Below are 17,414 nucleotides of genomic sequence, written 5' to 3'. Positions count from 1 at the left end.
GGTGTCGCAGCCCCTCAGCTCTCAGGGCACAGGCGTGACCTATTCGAACCCGGGAACCCGGAGGCGCTGTTCTCGCGCGGGCGTTGGGGTTTAGCTGCTTGGGGAGGCTCTGGGGTCGCGCTCCCAAGCCTGGACCCGCGTGGGCTTTGAGGCGCTGAAGTTCATTTCCTGAGACCTGGGGACTGTGGGAGGGTCTTGCTGCGGATTCATTCCAAACTGAGGAAAAGGCTGTGAGACTCACGCCCAGCCCGCCCTGTTGGGGAATAGAATTGGTCATGAAGACAAATCCCATTTATGGAGCATGTACATTGCATCCTGCACAGTGCTAAGTGCACTGTGGCTGTGGATCTACACTGCTCACAAAAATTAGGGGACATTTTACAGCTTCATATTCATTTTGAAATACCCCCTAATTTTTGTGAGCAGTATATACAGATCCTTCTGTTGATATGGGCGTTATCATTCCCATTTTAGAGATGAGAAAAGAGAGACTCAGAGGCAAAGCTCACAGGGCAAAAGCATCAGAGGAGAGATCTGAACCCCAGGCTGTCTGGCCTACGGGCAGTTCTTACCCTCTTGGTCATCCTGTCTCCAGCTGGAGGATGGACCACTGGAAACTTCCAGGGGCCCCATCCAACTCTGAACTGCCGGTGCCTCTCTGGAGAGACCTCTGCAGCTGCAAGACAGCCTGTGTGGCTACATTTTGAGTAGAGCTGCAGGCTTGCGTGGAGGGTAGTGCTGAGGCCGGCAGTGCTGACTATGCCTTGTACGGTGACCAGAGGGTCTGAGTGAGCCAGGTGGGCACTCTCCCTGCCCCCAAACTGTCAAGGTGCACAAAATTCCATCATTCAAAACTCAATTCTTTTGTATTTTTCACATTCTGGGGAAGAGAGACAATAAGCTTAAAAGTGATAAAGGAAATAAAAAGAGAAAGTTAGATGAATTTGGCCACTCTGTAAGTCAGAAAAATGACCTCAGTAGAAAGGCAAGCAGCAACCTTGGAAAATTTTGTAGCAAATGGGGTCTGTCATCTTCACTCTATAATGAACCCAGACAGACTATGAGGAAAGACAGAAACCGGCAGGTACCTGGCAGAGAGCAGGAGCAGGCAATTCACACTAAACAGGAAAATGGAATGCTTACCCACTGTGTGGGAAAAAATTAATTTCCTCTCAGAGACATAAAAGGCACAAGAATGTTAATGAATGCAATTTCATTTAAATTAACAAATATTTTAAAACATAGAGTTATTTAATCTACTACTGAATGACTATAGCTATCTTTAATTGAATCCTAGTGGCATAACTTTCAGAGCTGTTCAATTGTTAGCTGTGCTAATCCTCACAATGGCTCCAGTTCCCAGATGAGGAAGTTGAGGCTGAGAGGATAATGATATCATTTACTCACAGCTACACAGCTGGTGAGTAGCTAAGCAGATCCACCTGTCAGATGACAAAGCAGAGGTGTTTAACTATCAGGCCAGTGATTCTCAGAGTGTGGTCCCACCCACTACTACCAATATTACCTGGAAACTTGTTAAAAATGCAAGTATTAGGCCTCATCCTAGACCTACTGAATCAGAAACTCTGGGGCTGGTGATTCTGATGCTAAGATTTGAGAATTTACCGCTTGGGCTCCAGAGAGAGTTCAGACGTGGGCACCTGCTCATGGTGTGGAAGGCAAGCGGTGTTGGTCCAATCCTTTTGAAGTATAAATGGACAGCAGGTATTCTGAGCCTGAGAAGTGACCAGTCATTGCACTTCTGAGAGGACAGATAGACAAGGTTTTAGTCATGAAGATATTTAAGACAGGGTATTTATAAACTTGTAACACGGGAAATAATCTAAGTCTCCAACAGTTGGGGATTTGGGAAAAAAACCACAACTCTTCTGCGACATGGAGTGTTGAGTAGTAACTGAGAAGTGAGTTGTGAAAAGTGTAGAACACAATACAGTGAGGGTATATGGCCCAGACCTTCTCAGTACCTGCTCTGACAGCCCTGCATTCCAGGAAATCTATTGGTCCTGACAAATGAGTCACCCTAGATATAACTGGCGTTAGAGCTGCCTACCAAAAATTTCTGTACTCTCTTCTCCATGGGCAGCTGGTAGGTACTTCCTTGAAGTTAGGTGGCTGTAAAGCCAGTAGCCATGGCCACCAACACAGCCGCCTGGCCCGTGCAGGTTTGCATTTGATTCAAACAGACGGTAATGAAACAACGGAGCCAAGAACTGGTGGGCCATTAGCTTTAATCCTAGCTTGCACCCGGTGAGCAAGAAATACACACAGTGAGAAAACACTTCCCTTTCCATTCAGGGCTCCCAAAGCCACTGACTTATCCGAGTTTCCTAGAATCAAAGGATTCTACCTCACCAGCCTTATTCATCTCTGTTCCCCATCTCCTTCTCTCTGCACAAACTGGCTTCTCCTTCAGCACTCCTCCATCTTGGCTGCTTCTCCTCTCCTCCACGTGGCCTTTCTCTGCTCTCCTCCAGCATGGGCTTCTCTGCCCCATTTTATAGTGTAGAAATCAAAACCTTTAATCCAATACAAACAAGAAAGTCTCTGATACAAAGTCACTTATCTGAAGCATAATGGGATTCCTCATGAGAGTGTACCACCCCACATCATGCAACAGTCAAGGGTGTGGGGAAAAGCTTAGTCTTAAAACTAAGCCTTAGGCTATAATGACCCTGCCTGCTTACAGCCTGTCCCCCACATCCAATGCAAACTATAAGTGAGCAAACATATACATCATATTTATAAACTTATTTGACCAACAGTGGCCATGTGACTTGCTTTGGCCAATGAAATGTGAGCAGAAGCAATGTGTTAAGACAGTGCTCCTAGTGGCCTGTATCAAGCTGGCACCTCCTCAGCTCAGGTCCCTGAGTGACCAATAAGCAGAGAACCCTGCCCACCCTCTCACTGAATATATGTCTGGTGAGCAAGACATAAGTCTTGCCTGACCTGTGGTGGTGCAGTGGATAATGCATTGACCTGGAATGCTGAGGTTGCTGGTTCAAAAGCCTGGTCAAGGTACATATGGGAGTTGATGCTTCCTACTCCTCCCTCTTCTCTCTCTCTCTCTCCTCTCTAAAATGAATAAATAAAAATAAAAAAAAAAAGTAAAAAAAAAAAAAGACATAAATCTTATGTGTGAAGCCACTGAGATTTGGGCTTATTGTTACCACAACATAACCTAGCCTGTTCTGACTGGTATACAGGGGGATATATGGATTCCATGGTGTTGAGGACACATTACAAACAGTCTATATCAGGGGTCCCCAAACTTTTTACACAAGGGGCCAGTTCACTGTCCCTCAGACCGTTGGAGGGCCGGACTATAAAAAAAAACTATGAACAAATCCCTATGCACACTGCACATATCTTATTTTAAAGTAAAAAAAAACAAAACGGGAACAAATACAATATTTAAAATAAAAAACAAGTAAATTTAAATCAAGAAACTGACCAGTATTTCAATGGGAACTATGGGCCTGCTTTTGGCTAATGAGATGGTCAATGTGCTCCTTTCATTGACCACCAATGAAAGAGGTGCCCCTTCCGGAAGTGCAGCGGGGGGCCGGATAAATGGCCTCAGGGGGCCGCATGTGGCCCGCGGGGCCGTAGTTTGGGGACCCCTGGCCTACATAGTTGCAGGGCAGAGATGTAACACAGAAAGCAGATAGGAAATAATTGGAAATGTTTATAATATCAGGTTGAAGAATTCTTGATCTAAGTTTTTTCTTCCTGATCATTGCATTTTCTAATTTCCTCCCATTAGCATGATTTATTATTTTTCAAATAGGGGACATTTTATTCAAAAAATAATTTCTTTGGGTCAAAGCTGGGTCCTCCCTGGCTCTTTATTATGAAATGCAAATCCCTTGGAGGAGGGAGGAAGAGAAAAGAGTTAAGCTTTAGCTTCAAAGGATCAAAGGGACTGTAAAGGTCAGGAGTTAATCCTCCATCTCTGCTGAAAACTGCCTGTGGTCCCTGGTCCTCCTGACCTCAACAACTTCCTGGCTCATGTGGCTCTGGGCCTCCACATTCTCCTCTGTTAAATGAGAATAATCCTGTTTGCCTGAGGACTATTGGGAAAATCAGATGAGATGAAGTATGCTCAATAAATGCCTCCTGCCTCTGTCTGCCTCATGGAGCCTCCATGTTAGGTGACCTAGAACGTTTCCCCTAGCTTCTGTGAGCCTCTGTTTCCTCATGAAGAAAGGGAAGGGTGATTTTCAGGCTGAGACATTTCTGGATAGGGCTAGAGGACCTTGTACAAAAGCAGAGAGAGGGAGAGAGGGGTTGGGGTGGTGAGAAAGGACTTCTTGTAGGAGGAGGGCTTCAGCTGGTCCTGGGAGGATGGGAGGAGCAGCCTCTAGTACCTATGGTGGTTCTGTCCAGAACCCTTGCTCTCAGCCCTGCAAGGGAGACCACATCAAAAATATTATAGTGCCAACTAATATCTGTGGACCAGGCTGGCTGCACTCATGGGCAGTCCACACAACACCCCTTGGGGAAAGGACTTGGGTAGATTAATAGAGGGGAAGTGTTATTGGAACTGGGTAGAGACCTGGGGCCCAGTCTGCTCTGGACAAAATAGCTGTCCTTTGCTTCTCCAGGACTAAGGAGCTATGCACAAACTGGCTTCCAGTCCATAGGACCAGCTAGGATGCCCCTACTTTCTTGCTGGACTCTTGTAGATATGTTCCATCTCTAGGGGGACCACATGTCTTGGGGGTCCTGGGGCTGTCCTGGTTTACCCCTGTTGTCCTGGCATCCTCTCTAACCCAGCACTCTAGCACTCTCAGAAGGGTCCCATTTTGGATGATGATTGTGTGGTCACCTTAAATCTATATGGGTCTCAAGTCAGGTGGCCACAGTTCCATACTGGCTCAGGTCCTTCTAGCTGGGCCATGTGCTGTGAGCTTCAGAGCTCCTATCTGTAGAGTGGGGAGAGCAGTGCCTACTCTGAGTGGTGGGAGGTTGGGAGGCAGCAGCATGTTGGCAGAGGCTCTGGTCCTAGTGAGGGCCCCATAATTGGTGGCCTTGGCCATAATATACTGCTGCTGGGCATGGTTTGGGGGACAGGGGTGTCCAGGTGAAATCTGGAGCACTGGGTTTTTGTGGGCTTGTTTCAGGGGTCACTTGCCACTAATACCTCATAGGAGAATATAAAGGGAAACCTCCATAAATATTGCCCGTGGGGGCCAAGGTGGCCAAGGCCTCAACCCCTCTTGTACTGTGGCTCTAGGAGAAGCCAGGTGAGCTTGGGAGGAGCAGGGAATTCTGTGACCCATAGAAGTGCCCTCCTCCTGACCTGTGGTGGCGCAGTGGATGAAGTGTCGACCTGGAACGCTGAGGTCGCTGGTTCAAAACCCTGGGCTTGCCTGGTCAAGGCACATATGGGAGTTGATGCTTCCTGCTCCTCCCCCCTTCTCTCTCCCCTCTCTAAAATGAATAAATAAAAAATCTTAAAAAAAAAAAAGTGCCCTCCTTTTCTGGGGCAGGCCTGAGATTTGAGTAGCGCCCTGGGCTTCTACAGTGAGCCACCTCCTAGCCCATGGCATCCAGAGAACCATGGGTTTCCTCCTGGCATCTTACAGACCCTCCTCCTCTGCTCCCTGCCCCCTGCACAGCCCCTTCCCTTCCCCTACTGCAGCCTCCGGAGCTTTGACCCATGAGGAGGTCATTTCTCCCTCCTCTGTCTGTCCTGCTTTGGGCCTCAGACTCTGATTCATCCCTGCTGCTCCCAGAGCCCAGCTCTGGCCTGGAACCTGTACCGGTAGAAGGTATGCTCCCCATTGAGGCCCTGTGGGAGCTGGCTTTTTTCCTGGAGGGAAGTTGGTGGGTTTTAGGCAGAGGAGGCTCTGCTCCCTGCTGTCTGGAAGAAGCTGAATGGGATGAGAATGACACTGCCAGACAGGGAGGGGGAGGCAGAGCCCCGGCTCTGTGGGGATCTATCTTCTCTGGTGAATGTGGGTCCAAAGAGGGCATCCACTTGTTCAAGATCACACAGCAATCTGGGGCAAGGCCAGGACTTCAACCCAGATGTGTCTCACTAGGAGGCTTTGCTCTTCAGCCATTCCGGGGAGGTTTGGAGAGGGTGGGGGTAGAGTGGCACGCATGCAGGTTGGAGTGGCTGAGTCTCTGCTGCCCCGCGGGGGCCAGGCCTTCAGGATGCTCAGTGGGTGGTCCCTCCATCACTAGGAAGGAGGGTTTAAGGCTGGCAGAGCCCTGGTGGGAGGAGGCCTGTCTTTGCTTCTTTGATGCTCAATCTTTGCGGACCCCTGGGGGAATGCTTGAGTCATCACTGAGCCGGCAAACATATTTAGTTTCTTTTATTGTCCCTAATAATCAATTTCTCCAGGTCTCTCACACCTGCCGCTTGACTGCTGGTTGCCTGCCCCCCACCCTCCCCCATCTTCTGTTCCCTGGCATCCAGGTGTAGTGCTCCGGTGCCAGCTCTGGGTTACCTAGTGTGCTCTCACTGCTCCGGCACTGGGCAGGGGTCTCACTTGCCTTCTCTGCACTCCCCTCGTTTCACTCTCCTACTCCATCCCAGGGTCTCCTGTGCCAAGCTTGTTCTCCCGCGTTCTACAGTGGCCTCTCTTCAGCAGCCCTGTTACTGAATTCCCAGTCAGAGCTTCATGACAAGGGGCACAGTGGCCAAGGGGATGCAAGGGATTACAGCACTGTGCACACAGTTCAGCTCTTGCCAAGACCCAGCCCTCCTCAAACTTGTATTCTCTTGGCCCACTGAGGCTTGCTTTGGGGTCTGAGTTCAAGGAATACCTTGCCTTGGTACGCAATCTCGTCTTGGTTCCTCCTAGGCCCACAGATTGGAAGAGCTAGGCTTCCACTTTGTTTATCTTTAATGAGCACCTCTTCCAAGAAGCCTTCCCAGATCTTTACCCCCATCCCCACGAATCTTTCCCCCTCTAGTAGCCTCAGGCTCTTCTGCATCTCCGTGAAGGCATGTACACATTCTGCCCTGTAGCAACAACAAAAACATAAATAATGGCATTTAACATAACCTTGAGTAGGTGCTGAACACTGTTCTACGTATTTCTACGTACTTAATTATTCCCATTTTATAGGTGGGAAATCTGAGGCTCATAGAACGTAGGAAATTTGCTTAAGATATAGGGTAGAGTTGGGCCTTGAACCCAGCCCTCAGGGTGGCTTTCAGAACTCTTACTGTGGCCTTTCACACTGTTGTGGCACCTCCTCATTTGCCACCCCCACCCCAATCCGGTATCAGCCCATCCCAGGGCAGGAACACCCTTACACATGGAAGTCCCTGTTAAATGTTTGTGTGATGGAGTTCACCTGGTCCAAACTTGAGGGAGGAAGATCACATCTAGAGAGGGCCACTAGTTCAGGGGGCCACAGCCGAACAGTGAGGGAGCTGTGTGTCCTGACTCCCAGGCTGAGCCCAGCATGAAGGTGGGAGGGGAGGCATTTGCTTGTGCCATGGGTGTCTGTCAGGCTGCTTGAGCCTGAGGGTCCTAGCAGACCAGGTGCCTCCCCCTCCAGCCTGCTCAGGTCAAGGCTCTACTCTGGCAGAGGCTTATCCCTGCCAGGGGCAGGCGGTCTGAGCCCCAGTCTGGTTGTGTTGTGGGAACCTCTCATCTATGTGTGGTGGGAGCCCCCTGCCGCCCAGAGTGAGGAGTGTCGGAATGGTGGGGAGGTGGGCAGAGGCTGCCCAGGAGAGGAGCAAGGGGGCCTCCGCCAGTGATTCAGAGGCCCCACCATTCCTGGATTGTGATGTGGCCCTGTCCCCCTTTCTTGCCACTCCCCCAACTCTCTCACTGCCTTCTCAGGTATTCATCCTTTCCCCCCACCTGACTGCCGACACTCAAGCACAGCTCCTCTGAGAAGCCTCCCAGGCTGCCCTCTACCCAGCCCCGCCTCCTCTGGTCCCAAGCCTCCCTCTATAGCAGCACAAGTAAGCCTAGGCTGTCCCTGTTCCTTTGTACCTGCCCTCCCCCCACCTAAGCTGAGCTCCTTTTGAGGACAAGAGCTTTGTCTTGATTATCTTTTGATCCCTGGCTCTGTGTATGGAACCTGGTACACAGTAGGTACTCAATAAACAGGGGCTGAGTGAATGACTATGTGGATAGGTTGATCAGTCCAGTGCATTAAGGTCTTTGAGTGACTCACTGGTGGAATTTCAGACAGTGGGTTGGGTTAGGGTGTGGGAGCCCCCTGAGTGCCCTACACCTCTGGAGGGGGCTCCCGGAGTGTTCACATTCAGAACCACAAGAATGTAAGCCCCAGGTGGACAGGGATTCTGTCCTCCAATGCCTGGAACAGTGCCTGGAACACTGGAGTTCTTGAATAAATATTGTGGAAAGTACAAGTAAATGAAGGTTACTGAATTCAAGCCCCTTTATAACACTCTGAGTGACCGCTGGAGCCAGCCAGTACTTGTATCCCTCCATAGACAAGAAGCTTATTACCTATCTCCCGAGGCAGTAGCTCTTTCTCTTTAGATGGTACTGCCTGCTAGGAAGTTCTTTTGCCTTTCCCTGGCCTTGGCAGAACCAGCACACCCCATCCTTGCTCTGAGTGAGCCCCTGCAGCAAATCCAGCCCCTGGGGACATCTGTCCAGTGTGACAGCCTGGAGTGGCCTGAGGATGAGGGTCCAGGGCCCTCCGAGTGCCCACTCTTCCCTGTCTGGCTCTCCTGCTTCCCTTCAGCTGGGAAGGTGATGAGGTGAAGGGCCAGGGTGGGGTCAATGATGGCAAATGAGATCACAGTGAGAGAGGACAGAGCCCCATTCGTAAGGTAGATCATGACTTTTATTCTCTCTTCTGAATGATTCATGCTCCTCATGCCCAGAAAATCACTGATTCCCTTCAGTGATGAGGGAGGAACTGAGGACCAGACTGGGCAGGAGTGGACTAAGATCACATAGCCAGTGTGTGCCAGTGGTAGGAGACTTCAGACTCTATGACCACAGACCAGAGCTCCTCCCGTGGCTCCTTCGCAGGCCCGTGAGGTGGCAGAGGGGGTGCTCAACTCCCAGGCTGACCGAGGCCTGTGGAAGTCCTGAAATGTCCTGCAAGGCCTCCTCCTGCGGCTGCCCTGCTGAGACCCTCCTCAATGCAATGCCATTACAGGCACTTATGTACAACCAGAGACAGAGGTCTCCGTTTAGAAGGCAGCTGACTCCATCCTGCCCCTGTGAAAGGTGTGCACATGCGGGTGGGGGTGGAGGGAGGAGAGGTTGCCTCCCCTTTCCTGGGACCCCACCTAGCTTCTGTTCACCCACTCAGGCTGGCAGTGGGGCGGAGGCAACCCCATATCCTGCTTTTCTGCAGGGGATTTCCCTCTAGGTGCTCTCCTAGGGCCCAAGTGAGGGGGTGAGAAGTGCCTCTGAGAAGAAGCCTGTTCGCAGAATCCTCCTCCAGGCTGGGGCATGCCTGGAGACGGAGCCGCCTGCCAGGGTGGTGAGAAGTTAGCTCAACTCTCCACAGTGCTGCCGCAGAGTCTCAGGATGCAGGGATCCAGATGGGCTGCCCTCACCACCATGGGAACTCCACTCAGTGTGTTTGCAGGGAAGCCTTGGCTGAGACTGCCACGAGCTTCTGTGTCACTCAGTGACTTGGCTGCTGCTTCCAGGTAGTCCTCCTGGTACCCACTCCTACAAAGCTCTCTCTTCTTGGCTTCTTGGTTGTACCACCAGTCCTGCTTGAGCACATGTGTCTGGGATGTTCTGCACCATCGTCTTGAGGAGTCCCACCTGCCCCTACCCCGAAACGACATCCTGAAGGTGGAGCCACTCTGCTCTCAGCTCCCAGCAGCTGTGCATCCAGAGTCCTCTCCAGCTTAGTAAGTAAGAGCAGACATCTTCAGCTGGAAAGCTCCTTAGGGAGACCTGGTGCAACCCTGTCCTACTGCTTGGAGGAAGCAGTTTGAGGGAAGGGAGGCAACCAGCTCACAGACTGCTGACACCTACACTGGATCTGTGGCTACCCTCACCAGGTGGAATGGCAGAGATCACAGAGCCAGAAGGGCCAAGACATTTCCATCCAAACATCATAGTTTTCCAAGAACCAGAGGATTGAGGCTTGGGCAGAGGGCACACAGCACATTGGAGATGAAGCTTAGGAACCTCACGACCCCTCTTACCGTGAGGACTGATTGCATTTCAGAGTGCAAGGAGACATTCACAGAAGAGGAAACAGGCCCAAAGCGAGGACAAGATGCCAGGGTCTGGGGTTGGTTTCTCTTTGACTGCTTTCCTCAGGCCTTTCCTGCAGCAGCTGGGTGCCGGGAGGGCCTCGTTGCTGGCTGTGGGACCTCAGCTATTCGCACCCACCCTCCTGAGCTCTGCCTCCCCCCTCCTGTCAGCTTGAAGTAATGGGAGAGGGGGAGGATGTCTGCAGGCTGGAAGAGTGTGCCCTGGGCTGAGAGGCGGGTCTCTAGACCCCATGGTCACGGGGCCCCAGGGCCATGGGATGCTTGGCCCCAGCGCCTCTGTGAAGCTCACTGCTTGTTGGCAATCTTCTTCTTCCGAGCAGAGACCAGGTCGTAGAAGGGGACACGGGTGATGCTGGCTCTGGAAGAGGAAGGGGTGAAAAGGTTTCAGGGCTGAGCTGGCCATCAAGGTGGGCTTATCTCCTAGGCTTGTTATAGGGGCATAGGTTTCCCAGGGAGAGCTTGGCCTGCCTTGCTGCAGGAGAAAGGCAGGTGACCCCAACCAGGACCAGGCCAGGACGAGTCCAGCCTCACTGGCATGATCCCGAGTCCCATGGGAAGGCCTGGAAAGAGTTGAAATCCTTTGTAACTTTGCCCCCAAATGTTCCTGGACCCCTCCTCAGGCTTCCATCAGACTCTAAGAAGGAGGTGGAAAGAGCCTGGGGGAGTCAGTGGATCTGCTTGCTGGGCCTGGCTTTGTGGCAAGTCCCTACCCTCTCTGGGCCTCAGTTTTTTCATCTGTAAGATGGAGGTGAGAATGGATCTGGCCTGGCAGTCTAACAGGGCTGCCGCAAAGCTTGAGGGAAAAGACCCTGCAGGTCCCTGGGACATGGCCCAGGTCCAGAGACCAGTCCTGTGTCTTCCTCTAGCCTACAGATTGCATCCTATCCAGTGTCTCCCAGTTGGCTCAGAGTCAAAATTGTTACCCTGCTCCTCACCTGCCCCTGCTTCTCCATTGCTTGCCCCTCCATTGTCCTTACACTGTAGCCTTTCTCACCTGGCCACACCCCTTCTCTGTTTACCAGTCTGTGGCTCCCCAGTGCCCTTGAGAAATCCAAGCTGGTTGCCATGGTGGCCAAGGCCTTGCCATCCTCTGCAGCCTCATCTCCCACTGCTCAGCCCCCACAGAGCCTTGTCCCTGCAGCCAAGCGCCCGCACTGCCTGGCACTGCCCAGCCCCACCCTGGACTCTAAAATATTATCCAGGTGGGCCACACACTGACTTGATCTCTCATCTTTTGCCCAGGCTGGTTCTTTCACCTGGAAAACCCTTCCCTCTGTCTCTACCAGGTCTTCCCAGGGCCACTTTCCTGAGCACTGACCAAGTGTTGGAGGCTGGGCAACGAGCTTTATACATGACACCTTGCCTGCTCCTCCCACCAGCCCCATGAGGTTGGTGCCTCACTCCTCTGTGTCCTGGGGCCTGGCATTGTGCTGGCAGAGAGGAGGTGCTCACAGAATATGGGTGGGAGGGATTTGCATGCCAGTAACAGGGGGAGATTCTGAAGTTGTCCTCCTTTGCAGACTAGGAAATAAGGACTGAGAAACAAGGGGCTTCTGGGAGGTGACAGGAGGCCCCTCCCTAGCAGCTGGCCATCCCTTACCGTATGGCCTGGATCCATTGGTCCCGCTCCTCGGCGCTCGAGGCTGAGATCCGGTAAGACTCATGCTTGCCCTCCACCACCTTGCCATCGCCATCTGTCTTACAGGCTTTTATCTTCTGGCCCCGGCAGCTGGGGTTGTAGAGCTCCAGGCAGAACTGTGGGGAGTAAGTCAGGTGAGGGCAGGGCAGGAGTGGGAGGACAGGGTGGCTGGGCTGGGCTCTCCAGGAGACTCAGAGAGGACTAGACACTTGGGCAAGACCAGTGCACACTCTGCGCAGGCCTGCTTCCTGTGAGAGGTGAAGGGGCAGGCACAGGGTCCATGGCCCCAGGAGGGAGATGGAGGCAATCCTGAGCCCCCTGGAAGGCGTGCTATGGCTGGCCTAACCCCCTGGAGAGCCCAGCACAGCCGCCCTCTCCTCCCACCCTGTTTCAGAACCCCCCCCCCCCCAGCCATTCTGGCTTCAGGCCCCCACTCCAACACCTACTGGCTTCTTGGGGTCATCCACCTGCTGTACTGAAAGGTTTTCAAGGGGTATGATCCCCCGTGGCTCCTTATCCTGCAGGGGAACAGGAGGGAAAGTCCAGATCAGTGACTGGAGCCATGAGACTGTGGACAGGAAGGTAGCTTGTGGAGCTCCCCAAACTCAAGAGGAGTGCCCCTACCTTCCCAGACTGTCCTCTGGAGGGGTATGAAAAGTACCACAGAAAGAGCCTTGGCTGGGAATTAGGAGACCCAGCTTTAAGCCCTGGCTCTGCCTTGGTCCCTGGCCCAGCCCATCCTCCCCTTTGTATCTCAGTTTTCCCCATCTGTAAAATGGGTATGGAGGTGGATTGCATGATCTCAAAGAGGCCCCAGCTCTGTGAGGCTACTGCTTAGTGCAAGTCCAGAAGGGAGTGGGAGGCAGTGGCGGTGGCAGGGCCAGGGGCAGGGGCAGGCTTACAGTAGTAAACTCAAAGTAGTAGAGGCAGCTGTCAGTCAGGATGAACCAGCGCCGTTTCCATGTCTTCACGCGGCCTCCTGCAAGAGGCCAACAGTGCAGTCAGTCCTTCTCTCTGGGCCACCAGCACTCCCTCCACGGAAGAGCAGGACCTTGGATTCTTTGCCCCACCTGAACCCCTAACTCAGCCTGCTGCACTTCCCCCAGCTCTATTTCCTTCCTTCTTACTCAAAAATCTTAGCGGTTCCCCTCACCCCCAGGCTTCCCCTGAGCTGCTTGACCCAGCATTTGGGGCTCCCCCATGATCAAGCTCAGGACAGTGGCTGGTCACTCTCTGGGCTTTCCTGCCACCCTCCCCCATTGGTCCGTCCCTTGGCCAGCTCCCTGCTTGGCATTAGGCCAAGCATTTCATCTTTCATTTGCCAAGAAACATTCTAGAGCAGTGGCCCCCAACTCCCGGGCCGCGGACCGGTAATGGCCCGTGGGCCATTTGGTACCGGTACACAGAGAAAGAATAAATAACTTACATTATTTCCATTTTATTTATATTTAAGTCTGAACAATGTTTTATTTTTTAAAAATGACCAGATTCCTCTGTTACATCCGTCTAAGACTCTTGCTTGACACTTGTCTTGGTCACATGATACATTTATCCGTCCCACCCTAAAGGCCGGTCCGTGAAAATATTTTCTGACATTAAACCAGTCCGTGGCCCAAAAAAGGTTGGGGACCACTGTTCTAGAGGGTTTAAAAAATTATTCACTTATTAATGCCTAGAACCACCTATGAGGAAGGCATCATTATTATTAACCCATTTCACAGATAACGAGACCAGGTCATCTGCACAAGATTCTGCAGCAGAGCTGGGATTCGAACATCAGTGTCTTAGCTCCAGAGGCAAGTGCTTGGCCATTTTGCTACACATTCAACTATCCCAGTGATTATTTTCCCCATTTCACAGCTGCAGAAGTTGAGGCTGAATAACTGGATGTCTAGCACACGGGTGGGGTGGCTGGAATCTGTGGCTTAGAGCCTCCCTGGGACTGAGAACCATCCATTGGGCAAGAAAGGAGGCTGCGTGGGCTGTGGGGTAGGCTGGGACGTGGGTGTAAGGCATGCAGGACTTGTGTGGGCACCCCAGGCCGACGTCCCTGCTCCGACCAAGGTGCTGTCTTCATCTGCCTCAGAAGGCCACTGTCCCTGGCTACCTGTGCCTGTTGGGAGGCGCTCAGGAATGGAGTGGGGACAGGGGCAGGTGGCTGGCCCTTAGATTCCCCTACCCGTCTTGCAGCAGCTGCCCCCTCTCCAACTGCAGCACCCACCCACACAGCTCTGAAGGTCTGAGGCCCTCCCTGCCCTCAGTCATGCTGAGGGGAGACTCCCCTGAGCCACATCCTGTCACTCACCCCTCTGTCCTTCAGGAACACCCAACCCTCTGCTCATCAATATCTGCCATCTTCTGACTGTGGCCTCAGGCAGGTGCCCTGACTTCACTGAACCTTGGCCCCCCCAGCAGCCCTCAGGGAGGAGAGACAAACTGTACTTGAAGGGTCTATCTTGTCTGTCGATCTGTCAGCTCTCCTCCCCTCTTCCTGCTTGCCCTTTCCCTCCCCCTGTCCCCTTCATTCCCAGGACAGATGGATGGAGAGATCGGGCAGGCAGACAGCTGCACTGGGAGTCAGGAGACTGGGGCTGTCTTAACCCTGCCCTGAGGCTGTGGTCAGTGTGTGTGTGTGTGTGTGTGTGTGTGTGTGTGTGTGTGTGTCCCCGTCCGTCTGAGTGTGCTGGCATGAAAATGTGTGTGCCTTCATGTGCATAAGTATGGCAGCCATGTGCCCCAGTGTGCCTGAGCGTGTGTGCCTGCATGTGTCAGCTGTGTGCCCCAGTGCGCCCACGTGTGCGTGTATCTCACCCAGCTTGAGCAGCCAGCCCTCGCGGTCAGGGTTGAAGAAAGTGTGAGTGAGGTCATTGCCGTCGTCCTCAGGAATGGAGAAGGGCTCACTTTTGATGCTGTCGAAGAGGTTCTGCCGGAGAGAGAAGGAGGGAAAGACCTGGCTGCAATGTCCATCTAGTCTGGGGCCTGGGGCTGGCCTGACCTGTGTGGCCTTGGGCAGGTCACTGGACCTTTGGGTGAACTCTTTCCCCTCCTGTTAGCTCATCATTGGTCCCTGGCATCTTGGAGAAACTCTCCCTGGTGCCCCAGGCCCATGCCATGCCTTCTCCTGTGAAGAGTGTGTAGAGGTCAGTCCCTCAGAGAGACGGTGCTGGTCACTTCACCCCTGGTCCCCACCCTGTCAGTATTTCAACCTCAGTTTTCTTGCTGGTGTTACCTTCCCAAGTGGGGGAGCTCCTCCAGGGCAGGCTTGGGTCTCGCAACCCCTGGGCTTGCTCCAGGGCCTGGCCCGAAGCAGGTTTGCAACTGTTTGCTGACTGAATAGATGCTGTCCTACCCTCCACCCCCAGAATTTCAGCCAAAGGCATAAAAACCCATGGGGGGACAAGAGCACTGGCTTTGGCATCAAGCCATCTAGGTTAAAATCCCAGTCTGTTCACTCAATGGCTGTGTGAGCCTGGACATGTCCCTCAACCTCTCTGAGTTGCTTTGTCCTTATCCAATAAATAAAGAGAACAAGACTGACCAGCTAGGGATCTGTGTGCGTGAGGGCTATTAAATAAATTATACGGGGGTAAGAGCTGCTTTCTCCAAGTCAAGGGAAGGTGCTGGGGAGGCAGGAGGACAGCCCCTGCCTGCACCCCAACCACCAAGCGCTGCTTTTACGGGTCAGATGAGTGAGTCAAAGACCATCACCCCTGTGTCTGAGGGTGTTGGAGACAAGGACACTTGTCTGGGACCTGTGCACCCCCCCACATGTTCACCTGTGCGTGCCTGTGTGTGGATGCACACAAACATTACAAACACAGACACATAGATGTACACTCTGGGGCCTGACAGCCAAGATCAAGGCCTTCTTGGGCAACATCCCATGCTTAGATGCTGCAGCAGAGACTTCAAGGTGCACCTAGGCGGGGAATATAGAGGAACTGCTGGGGATTGGGACTGGGTGCCTATGTTGAGAGGCTGGCCAAGGAGAGATCCAAGGTGGAACGCTGTCCTTGGCTCTCAGAGGCAAAGACCTGTCCTGGGTGGGCTCTGATTGTGGGGGTGGGGAGTTTTCAGAAAGCAGATTGCAGTTCTCCATGGAGGACTTTCTAGCAGTTAGAGCTGCTGAAATGTGGAAGGATCAACCTTGTAGGTAACAAGAGCCTTGTCACTGGAGGTATGCAAGCCAGGGCTGAGACCTCCCTTTGGATGAATTGTGGATGTTGGCAATAGATCATTCCTGTGTGTTTTGAACCCTCTGCGCACTTTGTTTCATGAATAACCTGCCCCGACTTCCAAGTGTTTGAGAAAACATTCCAAGCTGTCTATTTCTGCTTATTAAAACCAGACACAATACTGATTCTCCATCTCTAAGATAATTATATCATGTCCTTCTGTTGCATTTGTGTGCACTGCTGTTCAGATGATTTTCTCAAATTTTTAAATGAAAAATTTCACAAGCACTACTTGATTTGCCCGAAGTTTTAGAAACAGTGTTTGCTTATTGAAGGTCTTTCCTGACCTGAGAGTAGGGTTTGAGTGTTTGAGCCTGGAAGCAGTGTTCCTGGCCTTCACAGAGGTGGCTTCCTACCACGGACTCTAGAGCCCCTGGGCTGCTCAGCCCGGCTATGGTGGGCTCAGCCTAGCTGAGCAGGGACCATTGCTCTCTATTGGAGCCCCTGCACCCCCTACAGCAGCAGGGAACCCCTATGGCTCCTCCCACCCAGGCCCAGCCTGGCCCTGGAAATTCCCAAGTGGCATGGGCTGGTTGAACAAGGGCCTGCAGCAGGAAGGCCTTGTCAGCAAATCTGTCAGCATGGACAGATATTCAGAGGGCTGGAGAAGGCGGGAATGGAGCCTCCTTGACACCCACTGGAAGCTCTGGCAGCTTCTGCCGGCACCGTATCAGTCTGCACATTCTGCCCCCACTAGAAAAACAGCTCAGCTCACCCATATTTTCTATACCTTGTAAACACCATCAACCCCCACCCCACCCCTGTAAGAAAACACCTCTGCAGATGCCACCACCAAACTACTGGGCCAGCCTGTCTTCTGCTGGGTTGACATGATCAGACAATGACCACATGCTGGTAGTTCTGCTGGCCTTGCATCTGTCCCCTTTTGCCCCCCTTAGTTTTCCTCTGGGGACTCAAAATCACTTTCTGTCCAGATTACTCAGGGGGGTTGACACCCACTGCCCGCACCTCTAGGCTCCAGGGCAGGGTGTGATTGATTCCCTTCTGGCTAATCAGAGCATTTCATCCTGCTGGTCACAAGGACTGGTCAGGGAGGGATGGGTGACCTAAGCCAGCCAATAAGCCTGATTCTGGGACTTTAGTTTAAACTGCTAAGCAAGATGGAAAGCCTGGAGCTGCCCTGGCCATCTCTGTCACAAATTGGGGAGGGCCTGTTTGAGAGGGGAGCTGTCATGGAAGAGAGAGTTGCTGACAGCTGGAGGAGTGAGGTCACGTCCCGGCCTCACTGAGCACCTGGATCTAGCCAAGCCTGAAGCTGACTGATCTGAAGACAAATCAGTCCCTGATCTTTTCTGTTACA

At 52.5% G+C, this 17,414-nt stretch overlaps 1 protein-coding gene across 2 annotated transcripts in view; it reads right to left on the bottom strand.

The window, feature by feature from the left end:
* Positions 1-8,805: 8,805 nt before the first annotated feature.
* The window catches only part of CYTH4 (cytohesin 4), a 30,705-nt gene continuing 22,096 nt past the window's right edge, over positions 8,806-17,414 (bottom strand). For both annotated transcript variants that reach the window (XM_066358322.1, XM_066358323.1), the window contains 5 exons: positions 14,670-14,781; positions 12,761-12,837; positions 12,305-12,376; positions 11,820-11,974; positions 8,806-10,577 (listed from right to left, as the gene is read on the bottom strand). In XM_066358322.1, coding sequence (XP_066214419.1) covers positions 10,505-10,577; positions 11,820-11,974; positions 12,305-12,376; positions 12,761-12,837; positions 14,670-14,781 — 489 coding nt within the window. In that variant the 3' untranslated portion in view covers positions 8,806-10,504. The remainder of the gene's footprint in view (positions 10,578-11,819; positions 11,975-12,304; positions 12,377-12,760; positions 12,838-14,669; positions 14,782-17,414) is intronic.

Source organism: Saccopteryx leptura, chromosome 1, assembly GCF_036850995.1.
Source record: "Saccopteryx leptura isolate mSacLep1 chromosome 1, mSacLep1_pri_phased_curated, whole genome shotgun sequence".
Classification (NCBI taxonomy): domain Eukaryota; kingdom Metazoa; phylum Chordata; class Mammalia; order Chiroptera; family Emballonuridae; genus Saccopteryx; species Saccopteryx leptura.
The sequence above is the reverse complement of the archived record's forward strand: the minus strand, read 5'-3'. Positions and strand labels throughout refer to the sequence as shown.